Source organism: Phaseolus vulgaris, chromosome 8, assembly GCF_051622355.1.
Source record: "Phaseolus vulgaris cultivar YP4 chromosome 8, ASM5162235v1, whole genome shotgun sequence".
In the NCBI taxonomy this organism is placed as follows: Eukaryota; Viridiplantae; Streptophyta; class Magnoliopsida; order Fabales; family Fabaceae; genus Phaseolus; species Phaseolus vulgaris.
In genome coordinates this window covers 15,916,290-15,939,833 of record NC_143505.1, presented here as the reverse complement: position 1 = coordinate 15,939,833, position 23,544 = coordinate 15,916,290, and the positions used below count along the sequence as shown (strand labels likewise).

The 23,544-nt window shown below is 30.6% G+C and overlaps 1 protein-coding gene across 1 annotated transcript; it reads right to left on the bottom strand.

Moving 5' to 3' along the window:
* Positions 1-16,948: 16,948 nt before the first annotated feature.
* LOC150025450 (uncharacterized) lies at positions 16,949-18,521 on the bottom strand. Its single transcript, XM_090293440.1, has one exon. The coding sequence runs from the start codon at positions 18,210-18,212 to the stop codon at positions 17,658-17,660; it is 555 nt and encodes a 184-aa protein (XP_090149566.1). The 5' UTR covers positions 18,213-18,521; the 3' UTR covers positions 16,949-17,657.
* Between the last annotated feature and the right edge of the window lie 5,023 nt (positions 18,522-23,544).

Here is a 23,544-nt window from a genome sequence, read left to right as displayed (position 1 = left end):
GGTTTACATGCAGCCTCCCCTTGGGCTTCTTCTTCCTAACAACAGTGTTTGTAAACTTCAACAGTCTCTCTATGGCCTTAAGCAAGCTGGAAGACAATGGTATGAAAAGTTGTAAACTTTCTTAATTTCACAAAACTACATTTTATCTTCAATTGATCATTATTTATTCTTAAAACGTCATGACACTAACATTACTATCATTCTTGTTTATGTGGATGATATTGTGCTTACTGGGAATGATCGTGCTAAGATTCTCAATATAGCCAACATGCTGGACCAGACCTTCAAGATCAAGAATTTGGGCGATCTCACCTACTTCTTAGGCCTCGAGGTAGCCCGCAACAGTTCTAGAATTTATCTTAGTCAACGAAAATACACTATTGATCTTCTTCATGAAATGGGTATGCAAGATTGTGCACCTATGCCTACACATATGACACATTTTTCCCGCCTCTCGTCAACTAAAGGTATTCCTCTCAATGAAGACGAAACCTCAGCATACCACAAACTTATTGGGCGATAAATCTACCTTACAAACACTAGACCTGACATTGCCTTGAGCGTTAACAATCTCTGCACCCACCAAGTTTCATCAACAAGTTGCTTTCAGAATATTAAGGTATCTCAAAAGCAACCCTGGTTCTGGTATTTTTCTTTCTAGCAGTAGTCCTATTCATTTAAAAGCTTATAGTGACTCAGATTGGACCACTTGTTCTGACTCTTGAAAATCTATAACTGGTTTCTCTATTTTTTTGGGCGAGTCTTTGATCTCCTGGAAATCTAAGAAGCAACAAACAATTTCTAAGAGCTCCTCTAAAGCATAATATAGAGTTGTAACAGCTACTACTTGTGAGCTTCAATGGTTAACTTACATTCTTCAACACCTTGATCTCGTCTTTACTTCACCAGCCACTCTCTACTGCGATAATAAGACATCCATTCAAGTCGCATCCAACCAGGTTTTCCATGAGAGAACCAAACACATTGAGATCGATTGTCATATTGTAAGAGAAAAACTTAATATCGATCTCCTCAAATTGCTTCCTATTTCTTCTGCCATGCAAACTGCAGATATTCTAACTAAACCCCTGACACCTACTGTTTTCAAAAATCTTAAGTCCAAGCTGGGAATGAAGAATATATATTCCCAGCTTGAGGGAGAATGTTAATCTTATTGTTGGGCTTCTTCTTGGGCCCTATTTTTACTTTGTGTAACCCTTTTACTCTGGGCCTCATTCTTTTAGCCCATGCCTCTTTTGTTTCTTTTCATTTTCCTTTATATTACCTTTTTTGTACCTTATTCACACAACAATAATAATAATACAATATCTCTTTCTACTTTACTATTCCATTTTATCTCTCTACACTCTTTCCCCGTGTTCTTCACGTTCGTTTTTTCCTTTTTCTCTTGCTCACCACCGATTGCTTGTATACTTTTGGTGCTGCTGTATTTTTCCTCATCGCGTTTTGGAAATCATAATCGTATTATACCTATCTTGCCTTTGCCTGCTCCATTATCCTAAGAATTTTCCAACACATATTGCTCCTAATTCTAATTTATTTTCTCTCATTTCTAGTACCAAGGACACCATAAGTACACTATATAGAAAGTCAACTCAGCCCCCACAAACCTAGGTTGGTTGTTATATGTTGTCATTTAAATTTTTTGTTTTGCATAATACAATAATTTTTGTTGTCAGTCATTAGCTAGTTTCAGCCTATCACCACGATTATCCAGTTTCGGTGACCACAACCACTATGTCAACAAACAACCTTAACATCGATCACCACAATTGTAACACGAATAAGAACTCTTTCAATTGTTACACTGTTGAAGATGTGGTTACCCAAGTTGATATATATGGTTATTTTTTGTTTGTTTTAAACAATACCAATTTTTGTTGTTAGTCACCAACTAGTTTCATCCTATAATCATGGTTACCTAATTTTGTTTACTACAATCACCAACTACAACCCGAATTGACTACCACAAGCTATCACTACTTTTATCAAAATGTGGTTGTAAATGAGAAGTTACAATTATTCTATGTCAATAAAAAAGAGAGCAAGAGGATACAATGTTAGATAAAGCAATGTGGTGGACAAAGAGGTGAGTTAAAATCTATTCCAACATCAAAATTAACTAGAGGTTATGTTTATAGGATAAAGAAAATTTTGAAGGGATAACTTTTTCATGGGAGAATGTTACAATGGACTATAAGGTGAAGGGAAGGAAAATGAAAGAAACATAGTCATAGTCAACATACACTCATCTTGTGAGATGGGAAAAAGGGAAAAGTAGTGGGGGGAAATCACGAGGAATAAACAAAAGAGTAATACAAGGTTGTGATGTCTCATGTGGGATTTCATCATTGTTAGGAGTACTAATGAAAGAAAGGGACAAATCACAAGAGCCTGTGGTGGGAGGGAGGGAAATAAGGAAGTTCAATAATTAGTGACAAGCATTTGGAGGATATACTAGTGATGGGAAAAAAGTTCATTTGGTGTAGACCAAATGCAAAAGCAAAAAGTAGACTTGATATAGTAGTGGCAAGGGAAGAATGGTTGGATTTGGAATGGTAGCATGTAAAATTTCATATTATTATCCTATTATTAGGAAAAATGAGCTTCGTGATTTGGGTCCAAAATCATTTAGAGTGCTAGATTGTTGGTTTAAGGAAATAATTTTAAACTCTTTATACAATAGATATGGGATAACATAAAAGTGGAAGAGTTAGGAGGATATGTATTAAAATAAACATTGATAAAAATTAAAGATTGCACTAAAAGAGGAGGGTAAAAATCAATTGTAAAACATTTTGCAATAAGGTAATGGAGGAAATGAACAATTTGGATAAAAAATAAGGATGAGATGAGTGTGAGGGAGGAGGAGGTACTGAAAAAGGAGAGACATGTAGCAACAATTCTAACCGTTAACTAAAATTGTTTTAGCCAAAAGTTCCTTGATATGATTTTTAGGTTTTCTTACTAAAGCATTCAAAGTTAAATTTCCATTGCATAGGGCTAAAGGTGTATTTTATAAGTCAAAAATTGTTAATTTTGTTGCCTTTAAATCTTACATGAATATCAAATAGACATAATAGTTTGTTTCCTAGTACCTCAAACAAATATTTTCTTGATTCACACCAAGGACTTTGGGTGGTTTTTCTAGATTGTTATATCATTCTTTAATCAACACTCTAAATGATCCATGAGATCGGTAACACCCTCATATTACCAATATACAATCCCCCAATCTCAAGTCTAAAAGGCATATAGACTTATATAATTTGTAGAGAGAGAAGTTGTCCAACTAAAAATAAGTTGAAGATTTGAATAATAAGACAAACATTATGACCAAACTAGAATATAATCTTCAAAAAGAGTTGAAAGAAAAAAAAAAAGAAAAGCATTTATAGGATAACTTTATTTGGCTGGAAAAAAACTTCATTCCAAGAAGTTGAAGAAAATGTAACAAACAAAATTGTCAAAACATTTGAAGTTGATTTTGCAAGAGCAATAGAATAATTGAAAGTTCTTATGCCTACTATTTTTACAGGACCTTAGAAACAGTTAACCTTCTTCTCTTCTTAGTCTTTTGGGCTATCTCTCTCTGTTGTTTTGGGCTTTTGGTTACTAGATTCACTGATTTGGGTTTGGACTAATTCAACTCTCGACTTCTAGGCTCAAGATTGCTCTCGGGTGGGTGTGTGTATCTGCAAGGGGCTCCGATGATAAAGTCAGAATTATCTTGTTAAATTATCAAATAAAATCACTCTACTTAACTCTTAAGAAGATCACTTATTTATAAAACTCACTTGTTGGGCTTTTGACTTAATTGGATTTTTACTCTTTGCACCTTGCAATATAAATGTTTTGGGCCTATTTATTGGGCTTTGATACAGTGTTTTCTTATTTTATTACTTATTTATTTTAGTTTAGTTTTTCATCATGCTGACGACCTCTCGACCTTTCAGCCTAGCTAGTACACTAGCCCCCCTAGGTATAAAGAATTTGGAAAAGACAAATGTCGATAAGAACAATGAGCTTTTTTTAATTTAACTTGACATTTAATATTCTTATCTTTAAGAGATTCGGTGTATTAAATGCACTTTGTACGAAAAGATTGTATCGTTTTGCGTGAATGATGATTACCGTGTCGTTGACGTGAAGGGTTTTTAATCCTTGACCATTGGATGCATTAAAATTCAACAATTCAGATTTTGTGTCGTTTCGTTTGAAGGGGTTTTGTACCATTATAAATATCTGTTTCTTAATCACTTTACCCTACTTGTATTTTTGTATCCGAGAAATATTAGTAACCATTCTTAAAGGGCATTATGTCTTCCTCATGCTCGGTTTCCGGTTCTGATTAGATTTTGGGGTTTTCGAGCACGAGCAATGGAGCTGTCGGGAGAATTGAAGACATAGCTAGGAATATTTCGGTCGCTTCAGCTACCAATGTATCACTTGTAAATAATAAGGCTTGTGGTGGTGTAAGTTCAAGCGATGAAGCTCAGGATCTTAAGGCTGAAGAAGGGGCCAAAAGGGCAGAAGAAAACTAGAGTCTCTGACATGGCTATGAATGGGTTGATTATAGAGTTCGTGAGTATTTCTCTCGGTATCGTAGCCCTTCGTAGTTTTTGTATCGAATATCTTAATTTATTCTCCCGAAGCCACTGAGGAAATTATTTCTTTTCGGCGTTATCGAGCTATTGACAATGTTTGTCATGCCCGTGAAGGTGAAACTTGAGATTTTTTATTTATTTATATGAATGTCTTTTTACAGAAATTCACATTTGATTTCCACTTGATGAATTTCAAATGGGTGTTCTTTGTATTCTTAATGTCGCCCCTACTCAATTACATCCTAATAGTTGGGCTTCTATGCAAGCCTTTCATGTTGTATGTAAATTTCTTTCGTTATCTCCTAACCCTAAAGTCTTTCTTTATTTCTATAGTTCTCGGCCTAGTAAATATTCTGGTTGGATATCTTTGATTAGCCGGTCGAAGGCATGTTTGCTTTCTCTTTTTACTTTTTTGTACAAAAATTTTAAAGGGTTTTTTTTTCAAAATTCTTATTGGAAAAATCGGGAATAAATATTTTTATGACAAAAATGTCCCAAAATGTCATTTCTACTGGACTAGTAGTCCTTTAATGTTTAACTCCTAGTCACAGCATTCAATGAAGCCGGAAGACCTTCAAGTCCTTTTGGTTCTCGATCACTTGTCCCAAAAGCTTCCCACTCATGCTCTGTTGTGAATCTATCTTTCCCTTAAACTAGAAGGGGATTTTATCGGTGCTTTATTCAAGTTTTTCTTCCTTAATAAGAGAGTTTTAACTTTGCTAAGTTTCCTCTCGGATTTCAGGTTTAATGGCTGCCACAAATCCTAAAGGTCAAGCTTATTTTCAAAGACTTCTCAATAAACCTGGTAGCTCCGCTCCTCAACCAAGAAAGGAAGCTAAGGTTGTAGAGTCAATCTCTCGGGTTGAAGCCATTCTTGATAATACTAATGTTGTTGTTGTAGAACCTCCAAAGAAGAGTAGAAAAAGAGACAAGGGTAGTAGGCGATCTCATTTTTCGTTAAGACGTCATCGTCATGGTGTAGGCAATTCTTCTCAACCACTTATAGAAAGTTTATTCGGTGCTTCTACACGCTTTTCCAATTTTGTTCACACTAATTTGGATGGACTATTAAGGCATATGTTTCTATAAGAAAATGTGTCTTCTTTGGCGGATGCAGCTATTGAACTTTTAACTTAATGTTTGCTGGTTTGAAAAAGACTCATAGAAGAGGATGTTAACGGTGTTTCTACCATCGAACATGAAAATATAAAGAAGGAGCTTGTTGAGTCCGGCAAAAGTCTTGAGTCTGCACTTGAAGCTAACGTTTTTTGACCAATCAAATCGAAGAGATTTCAGATGTTCATTCACATTGCAATGTCGAGAAGGAATCTCTGAAGGATGAAATTGATGCTTTGACTGCCGAAAGATTATCTTTGCAAGTTGAAATTCAAAAGTTGAAAGGAGGTTGGGCTGATTTATCTACTTATAAACAAGTTGATTTCAAGAAGATAAATCAGATAGAGAAGGACTTAGATGAAGCTCAAAATTTTGTAGTGGAAAAACATAAACTGGGTTTTTCTAAGGCTCACTAACAAGCTAAATATTTTTATAAGATTCCTTTGAATGAAGGGAACTTTGATGTCCGCAAAGATTTTCATAATGACAAACTCATTCTGATTGATGGCATTCCGTATGATGAAGGTCAGGAAGAAGAAACTATGAATGCTTATGACAATGTAGATGTTTGAATGATTAAAGTTAGTTTCTTCTTTCTTTTTGAAGTATCTCTCGGTTTTTAATTACTAGTTTTTTTTTTATCTTGCTCAATCTTTATCAACTGTTTTAGCCTTGTTAGTTTTAATATGAATGTTTTAATCTCTTCGTCATTCATCCTCGGATCCAAATCCACCATTGCAACGATATTTCTTTCCTCCACCCTTCTTCTCGACATCCTTGGTTCTTGGACCATCCTAAGGCTCGCCATGTAACATTCTCGTGCAACCCTTTGATCAACATAAATAGTTGCGATTTCCTTGGAAATTTCATTGCCTAGTGTGTTGTTGACACTATGGCTCCTAGCTTGTTTAATGAAGACCTTCCCAAAAGAGCATTGTATGAAGTGCACACATCAACCACCAAATATCTAACTTTGATTGTTTTTGTTACATTTCCCATCCCAAACGTTGTTTTCAAATCTATGTACCCCTCTGTATCAACTCTTTCACTCGAGAATCCGATGATTTGTTCTCGGTATGGTGTCATACCTTCTTCCCTTAAATTCAACTTCTGAAAAGTTTCCCAAAATCAAATATCAACTGAACTTCCTTGATCTACCAAAGTCTTCATAACTGCATACTTTGTTATCTCCACTATAATCACCATTCGATCATCTTGTTTAGGGTAAATGTCTTGAAAATCTTCATCAGTAAATACTATCGATGGCATACTTCTTTTCTTGAAAACAAAATTCACCATTCGAGCATTCCTCAAATGCTTCTTTCTTGTGGATGATGACACTCTTCCTCCAGCAAACCCTCCAGAAATGGTATTAATAAAACCCCTAATAGGTCTACCTAGACTTCTTTCACAACTTCTTCTTCTTTGAGGACTATGATGGCTCCTCTAATCTTGTCTTTCCATCCTTCCTTCCCTTCTTTCATCTCTCATTTCAAACCGCTCCTCCTTTCTACTAGTGTACACCCTTCCTCTCAGTTATGGACTTCTTCTATTTCTTATAGCTTCATCTCTCACAAAGCGTCTCAATTGTCCAGCTTAAATCAACTATTATATTCAATCCTTCAAGGCTACACATTCTTCTGTGTGATGTTCGTGATTTTTGTGATATTGACAATGCTTGCTTAGATCAACTCTCTCTGGTGTTCTTTCCTTCCTAGGTGCTAGTATTATCTATGTAGTCATTTCTTTTTGTAATATTCTTGCTTTGTTGGTACTTAATGGAATATAATGTGGAAACTTCTGTCCACAAGGTCCTTCTGTAATCCTTCTATACAACTGACCTCATTCCCTCTCATTATGTTTCTTTTCAACTCCACCATCTACTCTCACATGATTTTGAAAATCCCTCAACTCTTCCATTTGCACAAACTTCGCTACACCTTGCCTTAACTCATCGAGATTAGTCGTTGGTTTTTTGCAAAGGCTATCAGCAAAAGGCCCCAGTCTTAAAGTCGTGATCATATGATGCATCATAACTTTTGGGATTAGATTGTGAATACTCAATGCCACCTCCCCAAAACGCTCCATAAACATTGAGCGATTCTCCCTTTTCATGCCTTATATTCACCAGTGCTATTGAAGTTAGGTGATGTGGTCGAGTTGTAACAAATTGGACTCCAAACTTCTCAACAAGTGTATCGAAACAATCAATGGATAGCAGCGATAAACAAGTAAACCAAGTTAAAGTTGCTGATTTTAAAGTTGTTGGAAATACTCGACATAAAATGGAATCATTCCAGGTGTATAAGCTTATTTGTGTTGTATAGACTGCTATATGCTCATCAGGGTCTATGCTTCCATCATACTTGTCCATAGTCGGATTCTTCCAATTATCTGGTAGTGGAGTTTCTATGATTGCCTCAGAGAAGGGATGTCTTCTCACAGATATTCCAAAAGAGTGCCTGATGTCTTAGGTTGCTTCCTCCTTGTCGCTTCAAAACTTGCTTCATTATATGTTCTCTGAAGGATACGTGCTCTCGGCTGAATAGTTTCAAACAATGTTGTACTTAAAACTATTTCTTCATTCAACTTTCGCTTTATGTACGCATTCTCTGCTATCAACATACTCAATTCTTCTTCATTATTTTTCTTCAAAATTTCAAATTCTTGTTGCAGTCTCATCATTATAGCAACTAATAATGTATTTTGGTTCTCTTCTTGTCCTCCCATATGATCTTCTCCTCGAATTTCCATTCTCTAATTAACTCGTTTCTCGGCCCCACTGTGGGCGCTAAAATGTTCTTACAGGACCTTAGAAGCAGTTAACATTCTTCTTCTCTTCTCAGTCTTTCGGGCGATCTCTCTCTGTTGTTTTGGGCTTTCAGTTACTGAATTCACTGATTTGGGCCTGGACTAATTCAACTCTCAGCTTCTGGGCTCATGATTGCTCTCGGGTAGGTGGGGGTGTGTACCTGCAAGAGGCTTCGATGATAAAATCAGAATCAACTTATTAAATTATCAAATAAAATCACTCTACTTACCTCTTAAGAAGATCACCTATTTATAACACTCACTTGTTGGGCTTTTGACTTAATTGGGCTTTTACTCTTTGCACCTTACAATTATTAAATATACTGTAAATGTTTTGGGCCTATTTATTAGGTTGTGGTACGATGTTTCCTTATTTAATTATTTATTTATTTTAGTTTAGTTTTTCATCATGTTGACGTCCTCTCGACCTTTCGGCCTAGCCAATACGCCTACCTTTGACACATCAAGTCTTTGATCCTTTCAAAGTAGTCATCGGTAGTCAAAATGTTGATGAAAAAGACTAAACAAAAAACATTCACATCGTCATTTGTATTTTTTTTATTTGTTGTGTGGAGTTCCAACTATTAAGACTTTGCATTGTAAAAGTTATATTTATATTTAAGGAGATAAATGTATCAAGTTTTAACATAAGTACATTGAACATTTACCAATTATTTCAATTATAATGCTTTCATGTGTACCAACTAAAAATGTTATACAACATTCACATGGATAATTCATGCTTCAAAATATACTAATTTAGTGATGACAACTTCTACATGTGAATAATGAGGTCTTATGGTTGATGACCTTTATTGTATGATCGTTGAGGCGATCATGAGGTCTTACAGTTGATGATCTTTTGAGTAAGATCATTAAGATGATTATGAGTTATTATGGTTGATGACCTTTTTTGTAGGATCGACGATCATGAGGTCTTACGATTGATGGCCTAGGTTGTATGGTTGATGATCTATGTCTTATGATGAATCTTTTTTACGACAAGTGTACTGAGTCTTATGATGATCTATGTGCATAATGTCTTATGATGAATTTATCCCTAAGGACAAATATTGAACCCACACGGAACAATTATTTAAAATCCTAATAGTAACATTCACTAAGTATAAGAATATGTACAATAATTTGATTTAATTTGATATTGACAATAGTTTGCATGAAAATCAAATAAAAGCAAAGTAAATGAGTAAAAGATATCAATTAAGAAAATTGGGGATGGGTTAATCTTTCTTACTCGTCTGCAGTTTTAAACATATAACATTCCATATTGATTGACATTATGCACATATAAAAATCATTCATATCGATTCCTCACATACAAAATTATTAATAGAGTCTCCTATATATCAATTCCTCGCATATTTATAAAAACTCTCTATCATTACGAACAAATGTTATAAAACTCTCTATCTAGTCACTCGCCCTGGGAGCGTATCTGCCTTCCTCTCGTACCACGCACATAGTTCACCCCTGTTCGTGGCCCTCTCCTGGGTCGTATCTATCCCAGGGATTCTCTAGAGGTGGCGTGGGTACTTCACGAGTCAGGTTACCCCCTACTGGTACTGGGACTATGGCCTTGAAGCCACCTCTCTCTTCTCTTTATTACTATTATGAGATACTGGGGCCCGAGGCCTCCTCGCCCGTGGCCTCTTACTGTGCCGCCCCCTCCACGGTCTTCCCTACCCGTGGGTATCGGGGGGTGACATTATCGACGCCTCAACCTGGCGACGCCCACACTTGGTGACGCCCAAAGTGGTCAATCTATTGCCTTTCTTCCTTGGGGCCCCTTGGTGGGTCCCACCATATGTTTGACTTTGACTTTGGTCAACGCCCGGGGACGGGTCGGTACAATATCAATCATCAATCAAGAACGAAATATTATAGATAAACATCCACTTCAATACATAAGAGTTTGAACATATTACTCTCAATTCTTTCATTATAAAATGAATTAGAAAATAAGAAAAAAATGTTTAAAGGGAATAGACACTTTCATTAGACAATAAATTAGAAAATAAAGAAAAAATATGTTTAGAGGGAATAGACACTTTCATTAGACAATAAATTAGAAAATAAGAAAAAATATGTTTAGAGGGGTTAGACAATAAATTAGAAAATAAGGAAAAAAAATATGTTTAGAGGGATGCACATTGGAATTAGAAGGGTGGGTGAACCAAATTAGCTAAAGGAGCACGGCAAGAAAAACATTAAACAACAACTACATTTAGAGATAGAAAATAATGAATCACTATATTAACTAAATTATATATTATCTCAGAGACTAAAAAATTATTGGTATATAAAGTGGTTTCTATTATTAATAAAAAATTATAAAATAGTTTTTAAATTAGCTACCAAGATTTTAAGTACTAATATTTTTATTTTGAATTAGTTTTTAAAATACTAATAAAGACTAATTTAAGAGCTAAAATTTATTTAAATGTAAAATATGTTAGTGAGTAAAAGCTGCAATGAATTTTAGGTTTTTTAATAACCTTTCTGATAGATACAATTTAGCTTTATATAAAAATGACAAATGATTATATAATTATATTTTTTCAGTATTAAGAATTGAACCCATGTCATAAAATTTATATAGCCAACTATTGAGGTATACTTTCTTGTTCTCCATAATATTATCTGAGTTTGGAATGCATTTTGTTAATTGTTTGAATTATTTATACATTTCATGTACTTACATTCACATGTTGTTGACATTACCTGTGAATGTGAAAGATATATTGGAACACAATATATCTTTATTTGTTCAAATGTTCTGTTTGAATTAATGCAAATTTGTTTGAATGAAATAACCAAAAATGGATTGTCCTTCCAACACTGTGATGATATATAGTCTTAGTACATATGTTCTTCATAACACCTTTTTACAAATTGAAACCACTAAGGGATAAAGTGCAAATTTATGTTAATAGTTGATATCGAATAATTTTTTTATTAATATCATTGAGAGTTTTTTTCAACTAACATCGATCAAAACGTAAGTAAGATATTTCTTAAGAGTTTTTATTGACATCAATAACATTATGTTTTGGATGATATTGGCTAGAGTTGTTTAGCCGTTGAAATAATTATTCTCTTTTTGATATTGTTTGGATTAGTCATCATTCAATATGCAAGCTAAATTTATTTTTTGATTTTTATTTGTCTGAGTTTTCACAAATATGATGGAGCTATTTTTCAATAGATATCAATTATATTTTTTTTCAAGTTAAGTATATATAGTGTTTTTTTTCAATGTTTACAAAATTGAAACAATAATGTTTGTATTTGATATTTTATATTTAATAGTAGTTGAAATATTTTATCCAAATAAATAAAATTAAAAATCAATAAACTTAAACTCTCTTCATATATAAAAAAATATTTAAAAAATTAAAGACATTTAAATTTAATTTATTTAAATTTTCTAGAAATGGTAAAATTTTCTCTTCAAATACATATAAAGATAAGGTTTCCATTAATTTAGAAGAGTAAGGTGAAATATGGTCAATTTATAGATGCTTTTCTACATGCTCTGTTTGCTAGAAATGAACAAAATAAGTTGATATAAATAAATGAATACAGTGAAGATAAGGGAAAAATAAAGTAAGAATTTTACACTCCCAGTAACTTAGTTACTTCAACCTTAGTCATATGATTAAGTAGACATATTAAGATTCATACCCAAATAATCTTCATCAAAATCCGGTTTTAAATATTATTAGATTATAATATTTATTTTGATATGTTTAATAAAATAATTTCAGATCACTCAGAATCGAGGTTAAAGATAGTAACTAAAAACAAAATTATAACAGAGAATTTAAGCTCTAAAATAATTAACATTTTAAATATATAATTAACCTTAATAATATAATTTTAACGAACTTAAATATTTATGAAATTAGAACATAATTCATATGAAAAAAAAGACATTAATTCTCTGGACATTACTTCTATTTTTGTCATAAATCTAATGATTGCAGCACTTATCACTCAACTGTTGTTTATGTGAATTTTACTACCTTACTGATTGTTAAACTTTTAACAGGATGATGATGTATCATGAAAAAAAAAATAAAAATAAATAAAATATAAAAATAAAATATAAAATATATATATATATATATATATATATATATATAAAGTAAAACAATGTAAACTTTAAAGAAATTTAAAATGGATTTTTTTTAAAAAATGGTGACGTTATTAATTTGCCCGACATTTTACAAATTGGTAAAATATGGCAAAATATTTTTTTCAATAGTAAACTGTGTGAAAAAAATTAGAAAAGTTCAGCAAATTATGTGGTTAAATGTGTAAATAAGCCTAATTTTTAAAATTGTCAGTTCTAAAAGAATAGGGAAATTTATAATATTTATTATTTATGAAATAATATTATTTAATAATATTTTGATAAATGTAATAATACAATTTAATACAAAACATTCAATTTTGAAAATAATAGCTCATGATAGAAAAGAGTATATTTTTAGGCATAACATTCACAAGAATAATCTTAGGAGGAGTAATGTAGGACATGTGTCTGGATGTAAGTTACATGTCCAAATTTATTGGGGTCATTACTTCCTCAATCTCCATATATTTTGTCCTTCATTATAATTATGAAAGTTTTCATTTTATAATAGATTATACAATTTAAAAGTTATTTTTAATTTTTTGAATGGTAAAATTTGATGTTTTTTTTAATTATACAATTTATAAACTTTTTTTAAGAAAAAAATATTTTTATTATATAATTTAAAAATAAAAAATAATTTTAAGATTATATAATTTTGACTTTTTTTTAGATTTAACAATCTGAAAGACAATTTTTAACTTTCAAATTATACAATTTAAAAAAAAAATAGAAATCTGCATACTTATGGAATGAAGGACAAAAATATGGGAGGTAGAGGAAGAAACATCTTTATTGTGAGATAATGAATTTAGACTTGGTGAAAAGTGTGACCCAACTTTTATATTGGGCTAAGGTTTTAGACGAATCTGAAATAGTTTCTCTATAACATATTTCTTTTACCACCTCCATACCTTATTTTTACACTTTCATAAGTGTAGAAAAAGTCTAAATTATCCACAGATTAAAATATTTTGGATTGGATATTTCACAAATCTGATACAATAAATTCAAAATTATATTTTAGATTGAATTGCATAATTCAAAATATATTTCTAACTCTAAAAGTACATTTCAAATTATATAATTCAAAACATATATATTTTATATGATATTTTTTAGATTATATAATTAAAAAATCATGTTAAATTATTTGAACTGAGATATATTTTCAGATTACAAAATCTATAAATACAATCTAAATTAATGAATCTATAAAGATTATGTAATCAAAAAATATATTCTGAATTATCTAATGAGATAATATATATTTCTAAATTATAGAATTTATAAATTCATTAATGTATTCTAAAATATATTTTTAGATTACGGGAATCTAAAACAAATGCAGAACATGTTCCACTATTCTACAATCTACAAATATAAAATAAAATATTTATATTTTAGACTCTTCCAATACATCATGAGAGTGCACGATGAGGATGAAAAAGTAATTGTCTTACCCTAATTTGAGTTTTTTTAATGAGGGTCGTGGCGGTAACTAACACATACAATTGTTACATATATTCTAATAAGTATAAGTGTGGACAATTTTTTAGTAAATATTTTTAGAAGAGAAAAATAAAATAAAAAATAATATTCTTTTGCATGTTAAAATTAGTTTATGTATTGATTTATATAATACTCTCATATAATTTTTAAAAATTTTATTTTTAATTTGTATATAAATTCCTTCTAGTTTATAAAAAAATATTATTTTATTATATTTCCCTCCTCTAAAAGACCTAATATTCGTTCAGCTATATAGTGCCAGATGTCATGATGTGGCATAGTATCTTCATAACGTGCAAAAGTGTATATTCAAGACATGCAAGTATGGAGATCTTTGAATCATGGCAAAGTGGATATTCATAAAACTTTAGCATTACTTTTACAAATACTATATAATTTCAAATAAAATATCCTATTTTTTTTTAAGAAATAAAAATGAGTTTAATTTTTTTAAAAGATGAGACGATTTGAAGAATTGGATTGAGCTAAAAACAAGATTAGTGTTCATACTTAAACTAATCTAATATATAACCCAAAAATGAATGTGGTATTTGGTTATGAGCTGCTTGCAGCATTTGACCATTTGAATAAAAGAATCATTTGGACAATTATTGATATTGAAATATAATAAAAAGAAAAGTTGAATTTGAAATGCATGTCTTTACATGATTTGGTGTTGGTAGGTGTTGTTGAAGGAATATTACATTTTAGCAATAAAGCCCAACAGGTGAAGACAGTAAAGATAATTCTCAACCTAACCAAATTGATCTTATGGTGTTTTATTTGTTATGAATGTGAGGATGAACATAGTAATAAATTGGTTAGGTTTGTCTTAAAGTTGTTTAATTGATTTAGTTGGTACAAGGCAAGAGATCCAATGAAACCCAACTACTTTGCAATTAGGTTAAAAAACCATTCTCTTACATTTTTCTTTTATATATATATATATATATATATATGGTTATTGGAAAAATACAACACTAGTTGTTAAACTTCAACCCTAAATGTTTATTTAATGAGTTTTTTTTTACCATAGCTGGTTATGCCATAAGTACAAGAATAAATAATTCGTGAAAGTGTATGTTGTTGTTATAATAGTTTCTAAAATAAAATTAAAAAAAAACATAAATCTACTAAAAAAACATTAAATAGAATCTAATTTAAAAAAAAACAATTAGTTCTATATTAATAAATTAGAAACTATTTTAAAAACTATATTTTTTAATTTTTAAATTAATTTTTATTATTGATAAATAGTTTGTAAATTGGTATATAATATTAGCTACTAAGTTTTTTTCATTTTTTCTACCAAATTTATAATCTAAATAATTGGTAGTTAAGACCTTGATATTTAATTAGATATCAATTTATAAACTATTTATTAATAATAAAAACTAATTTAGAAACCTATAGTTTTTTAGTCTCTAAAATGATTTCTAATTTAGTCAATATAGTAACTAATCAATTTTGGTTTCTAAAACTGATTTTTATTTAATGATTTTCTTGTAGTGATGTTTGGAAATTTTAGATTTTGTTTACTTTAATTTTTTTATTTTAAAACCATATTTATTATTACAAATTAAGTGTCTGAACTAGGAACGAAGCTGAAAAAGATATTTATTTTATGACTTAAATGGAAATTTATTTTATTAATCTATTTTCATTTTTCTTAATTTTAAGACTCATATAACATTGAGTTACAATTTCAGGAAATAAATTGATTATTTGTTCTAATTAATATAACTATGAAATTTGTTAAAGCAAGAGAAAGAAGAGTTTGTATTAATAAATTCTATTGACAAACTTATCAAAATATATAATAAATTAAAGAAAATTATAAAAGCCACGAGATATATTATATGAGTATAACTTCTCCATAAAGTGTTTGATAGAAGAAGAGATATTTTGGTTAAATAATTATTAGAACACGAGAATTTATTTTGATTTATATGTCACATATATATCACTTTTAGAATTTAATTAATTAAATGTGTATATTATGAAGTGTATGTCGGACTTCACATTATAATTTTGTTTAAACGAACTCAAACTATACACATTTTTAATGCAATATTTTGTTAAGAATCCTTTGTACGACTTACACAAAGGCATGATCAATACTTGGGTAGGGATTGGGTATACAATCACTAAAAGGTTAAGATATCACACTTTCATATTTAACTATTTTCATGTGATTAAGTCATGTTTATATATAAAAACATTTATGTCTAAAGGGAGAAAAAAGAAATTGAGGCTTCATTACTAAAGGAAAGAAAAAACCCTTTAATTGACCAATTGTTAATAATTGTATAAGTAGGTTTATTATTTGTTTAAATTTTCATTATTGCAACATGGAAATTTTATACAAATAAATATAGAGAGGACATTATAATTTGATTGAATCATGTAGTTTAATTTGATTGAATCATGTAGTTTAATTAGTTGAAAAGATGATTTGCTAAGAAGCTTCGTTTTAATTAATCCAAAGTCTTCGCTACTAAACTCATCTATAAAATGAAAATAGTATTGCTAGTTTAATTGCGTATAGTTAAGCTAAATTAGGAGGAAAGTTAACAAGATACTCTTTAAAAGTGTTTTGTTATCGATTAAAATTTATTAAAAACATTAAAAGTGATTAAATAATATTTATATCTCAGCATATAAATTCATTTTTCAAACCAAATCATGCACATAGAAATACATACATATGAAACAAAAAATAAAGCAAAAGAGATTGTGTTATATTCATTTATGTAGAATCAAATTCACTGCATGACAGTGCAAGAACATAATTATTCATGTTCCCAGCAATAATAACAACTGTTTCTGCTCCCTTCTTTTTGGAATTCGAAGATATCTTCTCCAAGTGTAATCAAGAAGGAAGAATATCAGAAAGAAAACGGTAACCAAACTCAATACTTTAACTAATTAAGATGAATCTTGACTTTGTTTTTTGTGTTCAAAATAATATCAGAATCAATTCTCTTCCTTTAGAACATGGCTGATGGATAAACATGCAGCACCAACATCTTAACTGGAACAAAAGTAAACTGGTCGGAACAGTAGTAAAGTTAGAAATTCTACAACTGCCACTCACACAAACTTCACATTAATCTTTTCAAATCCCTTTATCTTTTCGGCTTACACCTTAACAAATAGCTCTTAGAATATATGTGTATACTAATTATTAGATCTCAACAGAAACAGACAAAAGGTCAAAGACAAATCAATTAACCATACCAAAATGAAAATTGATGATGCTGACCAAAATTTTGCACCTGCTATGACTTATGCACATGGAAACTGCATTCCATTTTCTTGGTTGTATCCAGGTATCCTTCACTTCGAGTTAGAAACTAATCTTTGAGACACATAAATAAATTCAAGAAAAACTGTATGGTGCATGTGGGTTTTGCACCAAAATTATTGCATCATTTCTGATCATGTCTTCGAACTTTCTTGGTGCTTTGTTGCGATCCAGAAAGTGGACTAATATGTTGGGTTGGGAACACTAATTCGAACACCTCTTTTGACAGATCAAGTGGGTGTCTGCAGTTGCAGTGATTGAAACAAGATCCTTTTCTTTTCAGAGATGGTTTAGTTTTTCTTGGTGCAGGTGGGCACTGAGAGGGCACCAGAATCTTGTGGTCCAAAGAAGTTGGAGTTTTGAAACCATCATCTTCTTCGTCTTCCTCCTCTTTGAGTTTTTCTTCTGATGATGGAGTAGTACTTGATGCTGAATCATCTTGTTTGGGAACTGTTACTCTACAGATCTGTTGATTTTCTTCTTTATCTTGATTGCTATCTTTTGTGGTTTGTGAATACCTAGAGTTGGAACTGCTTGAAAGGTTTTCAATGTTCTTCTCACTTTGGAACTCCAACATGGATCTCTTCAGAATCTCGAAATCGCTCTCTTTGTGATCTTTGGTGAGGAACTCTGGATTTGACATTTTCAAGAGTGTGTGATGCTCCCTTTTGAAGTGCATGAAGTGAAGCTAACACTAATTCTGCTGCGGCTGAAGAACAAAAGAATGAAGAAGAGCAGAAGAAAGAACAGATAAGAAAGAAGGGGTTAGGGAGGTGTTTATAGAGAAATCCAACGGTGGGAATATAACCATGAAATCACAATCTCTTCCTTTTCATTTAATGATTTCTCTTTAGCTTCTTTGATGCACTTTTGGGGATGTGTTTCTCTTACCATCTGGGTTTGTGTCCCACAAAGAGTGAACCTTGTGAGTTTTATAATATATGCCTTGGATCTTATACCAATTCTTCAAGGATAAAGATACTTGTACAAACTTATGACTCTTCTTAAACTCATACCATGTCACTCTCTCACTACTTAAATAAATGATTTATGTAACCATCTTTTTCTCTCACTATACCAGCTCCTTCTTTCTCACCAAATTATTCTGCAATTTTTCAATGGATATTTTCTCTTGATTATGCAGTATATAACAAGGGTTGACTACCAAAAACAAATAATAGTATATATATAGTTAAATTTGTCTTTCAATTTACTTGTATAACCTTAATCTAATACAAAATTATTTTGTTAGTAATTATAGATTATCTAGTAATCATATTGTAGTAAAATTTGATGTAAATGTAGTGTAGTATATAGACTAATTTAATTTTAGTCACATAAAAGCTTTACCAGCAGAACTATAATCTAATGATAAATTATCGATAAATGACATTTTATTCTAAAATAGTGTATCTATTTGTTTTTTTTTTTTGGTAACATAAACTTATGATTTGAGAATTTGCTTAAAAAATTAACTGTTAAATAACTGGCGCAAAAAGATTACAATATTTCATATATATTTGAGTTTGGTCCATAGCTCTTTTGAGTCAAACAAATTGATTTTGCTAATTGAGGGTGTATTTGACAAAAGTAGGGAATAAGTTAGTTAAAAATTAAAAAGTTAGTTGGGTCAAAGTTGAAAGCTTAAAACTGATGAACTAAATTAAAAACATTTGGCAAAAGCTAATTGTTAAACAATGGGATAAAATTGTATAAAAGAAGGGTCACAAAACAACAATTTTTAAATGCAATATTGATGTGGTATTTCAACAACCGTCACTATAATAAAATGACGATACAAGTAGCTAAAATTAACTACTTCAGTAAGTTTAGTTAAATAAACTTTTATTACTTATTAAATAAATGAAAAGAATTTAATAATAATCTCCTGAAACATATTCCAAAATAAAAAAGTTTTAACATACATATAAAAATTTGATTTATTAATTAGATAACTTTTTCAGTGACCATGATCATTATTCTTTATTATTTTAGTGATTAATTTTTTTTATTAACCTTTTATCATCTTGAATTTTAGTAACTAATTTTTTTACAATTTTCGATCACAAATTTGTAATTAATTAAGAAAATGGTTGTTAAGTGATTTGTGACTAAAGTTTTTAGTGATAATTTTGATGATATGGTTAAATTTTATTTTTTTTAATATATGTTTACACATAACTAGTTTGAATTAGTAACATTTTTTTTCTATGTGATTTCTAAATTAAGACTTAGAAAAGTAGTGACAGTTAAGGTTTATGGAGTTCTCATGGGTTTGAATTAGATATAACAGTTGTAATGTGAAACTTTGGTTTGCTTTTCTGATATATAGTAACTTTAATGCATCTATGCACGTGATTCTCTTTTTTTGGGACCATTTAGTCACAACTCTGCAACTGTTACGGAATGCCCTTTAGATCCATTGCTATATTTGATACATATATCATCACCACTCCGATATACTTTGTTTCACTTGCAAGCAATATAGTTGAAGAGCTAAAGGTGCCCAAAATTTGACTTTAATAGAAGGTCTACATCATTATATTCATTTATAGGCTTTTTCAAAGTGTTGTATTTTATGGCAAAAACATAAAAGCAAAACTACAACCATTCCAGAAACCCCAGCTCAATTTCCAAGGATACTTAGATTCGATCACATTACTTTTTCATCAGCTTATGTTTTTTAATCAGTTTTAAATTTGTTTTTCATCATTTTTCTGCCATCTTCTTTAGTTAGATGAATAAAGAAAATGAAAACAAACACAAAAACTGACAAAAGCCATGGAAGAGGTTGTTCATTATTTATTATTTAACAATCATTAAAGTATCCAAGGTTGGATCACATCATGTGACTACAAATTCAACATCTCTCTGTGACATCACCTAACCAAATTAATGGATTTTTTTTAAGTCAATGACCTCTCCTATCCCTAATGAACATATTCCATTTTTTTTTCCTTTTCTGGGGCCAAAGAACTACACCCTCATAGGTTGGTGTGTTCTAGATTAAATAAATACCTTGATTAAAGTCTAATGAGGAACCCTAATTAGAAATTTTACTGATACCCAGATGAAGAATTTGGCTCACGTATGATTTTTCACCTGAAAGATTTTTCATTTTGTATGGTTTTACTTGGAAGGTAGTTCTCAATGTAGTTTTGTTGTGTGTGTTTGTGTATTGGATTCTTTCCATCATTGTAGTCGTCGTTTTCTACTTTGCCTTGGAGTAACAGGCAAAGAAACAAAAGTCATGGTGCCCCATTCTTCCTCTTAATTCATGGATTGGTGACTTTGGATTCCTTCACTGAAAATAGAAGCAATTTCAGATTTGGTGAACTTCCAAAGCTAGCATAGCTGTCCCCTAACATACTATATAACTACCATCATATCTATAGTAGCTACCTTGGCAACCTCATAAATTTCAAATACTCAGTTTTTATTTCTTTTAATCTCTCAAAAACCAACATTGTAATAAAGTGCATGGTTTTCATCATAAACAACTTAATTACCTCTTCCTGCTTCTTTTTCATTCTTTATGATTCAAACAGTTGGCTTCACATCAATAACACTTACAAATCACTGTAAAAAAATCATTAAAAAAACTAATTTTAAAAACTAAAATAATTAATTATTATTTAATTAAATTAAAAACAATTTTATAAACTAAAATAATTATTAATATTTAAAATAGTTTTTATTAGTATTTAAATTTATGTTTAATTAACTACCAAAATTTTAGATACAAGTTTTAAAATATAAAATAATTAGTAGTTAAAATATTTATAACTAATTAGATACCAATTTAAAAATTATTTACTAATAATAGAAATTATTTCAGATAATTAATTATTTATTACACTACAAGAAAATCATTAAATAGAAACTAATTTTAGAGATAAAAAATAATTAGTTATCAGATTGACTAAATTAGAGACCATTTTAGAGACTAAAGCAATTTTTGGTTTCTAAATTAGTTTTTATTATTATTAAATAGTTTCTAAATTGGTATCTAATTAGCTACCAAGATCTTTGCTACCAAATATATAATCTAAATTATTGGTAGTTAAAACTTTTGTAGCTATACCTATTTAGAAACTATTTAATAATAATAGAAACTAATTTAGAAAAAAAAAATTATTTTAGTATCTAAGATGATCTCTAATTTAATGAGCAACTAATTAATTAGTTTTTGTCTCTAAAATTGATTTCTGTTCAATGATTTTCATGTAGTTTTGTCGGTCAAAATAAATTTTATTTAATAATTTTTTTGTAATAATTTATTTAGTTTAATTTTTCAACAATTATATAATCTTACTGTTCCAGACTAATTAACTATTTCAACCTAGAAAACATAATTAATCTAATAAACCAAAGAAGGAGAATCATTGAAATGATGATTTTGTTTTTTTGAAGTTTTCAGATTTGGTGGCTAATTAATCGTGGTAGAGTGATTAGTTGTTGGTAACGGTAGAAACTTGCATTAATTAAAAGGAGAGCACCGCTGCATGGTTTTAAGCACAGTTACAAATCATGTTATGGCTAATGATTTTGCCTATATGTAGCTTCATTTTTTTTTTCACCAACCCTCCCTCCACTTTGACTCAACCATATCTGTTGCAAATTTGTAGAAAGTTTGGCCAACGTTTAACACACGTTATCACATTTTTTACTGTTTCCAAGTTTTTGAGAAAAAGTTACAATTCTAGAAACTTAGTTTCTCTACGCATCTAGAAAAACAAATAGTGATAACTAGAATGAATTCCATTTCATGCAATTTAGGCATGCTAGCATCATGCTATTTTTATACGTGACATGTTCGATTTGACAAAAATTGTTAGAACATTTTTTGAAGATAAATTATTGTAAATAATTCATAGGGGTTAAAGTTTTCCATAAGTGGCCAAATGAGTCTTATTCTGTATATTTTAAAGCATACAAAAACAAAAAGAGAACTATTATCACTAACATTCGATAACGTGCATTTATTTAATTCTTTACTATAATCTAGTATAAGGATGAAAGGAAGCTTGGTTACACGAACTAATTCAGCTTGATTTGTTTAATTTCATATTTTAGACTGGTTACAGATATAAACATTTAAATATACTTGCAATTTGCAGATTCGTGTTTAAATTATAGGCTTGCAATTTGCAGATTCATATTAAGATGTATTTTTGTTTTTTTTTTAATGTGATGATATTAATATATGATAGTGATTTGTTTTTATCTTTACAATTCTTTTTGAGATTTTATTTTTTTAGTTTAGTTTCCGTAACAAGTTCTACCTTAAAACACTTTTCAAAGGCCTAATTTAAAATGAAAGTTTATTGTAATGGCCAATAATGAAATATTTTACAGAAACTAGAATACAATAATCTCTATATTACAAACGATGTTAGAAAGTGGACTTTAAGCCTAACTCAACCCCATAAAACCGGTTCATAGGGTTGAGGTTTGCACCCACTTATATACTATGAAAGGCTCTCATCTCTAGTCGATGTGGGATCTCCAACACACCCCCCTCACGCCGAGAGTGATAGATAGAAGCTCGTGCGTGAGACTATATATTATGGGTGGTCCGATAGCGGCCCGATAGCGGGTGACATGATAGGCCCAACACAAACACTCGCTAGGATAAGCTCGAAATGGCTCTGATACCATGTTACGAAAGTGGACTTTAAGCCTAACTCAACCCCATAAAACCGGCTCGATAAGGTGAGGTTTGCACCCACTTATATACAATGAAAGGCTCTAATCTCTAGTCGATGTGGGATCTCCAACACACCCCCCTCACGCCGAGACTGCCAACTCGTGCGTGGGACTATATATTTTGGGTGGTCAGCAACAGAGATAGAGTACTTATTTGATAAAAGAAAAGTAGAAAGTTTTGCGTACCATTGACGACCAGCTTGACGAAAACCATACAAAGACCGTTGAAGCTTGCAGACATGCTGGGGAGAAGGAAGAGAGAGGCCAGGTGGGGGGGTCATGTATACCTCTTCATGGAGATC

Bases quoted from the DNA above. Each gene is read 5' to 3' on its own strand.
- LOC150025450 (XM_090293440.1), bottom strand. From the start codon at position 18,212: ATGCACTTCAAAAGGGAGCATCACACACTCTTGAAAATGTCAAATCCA.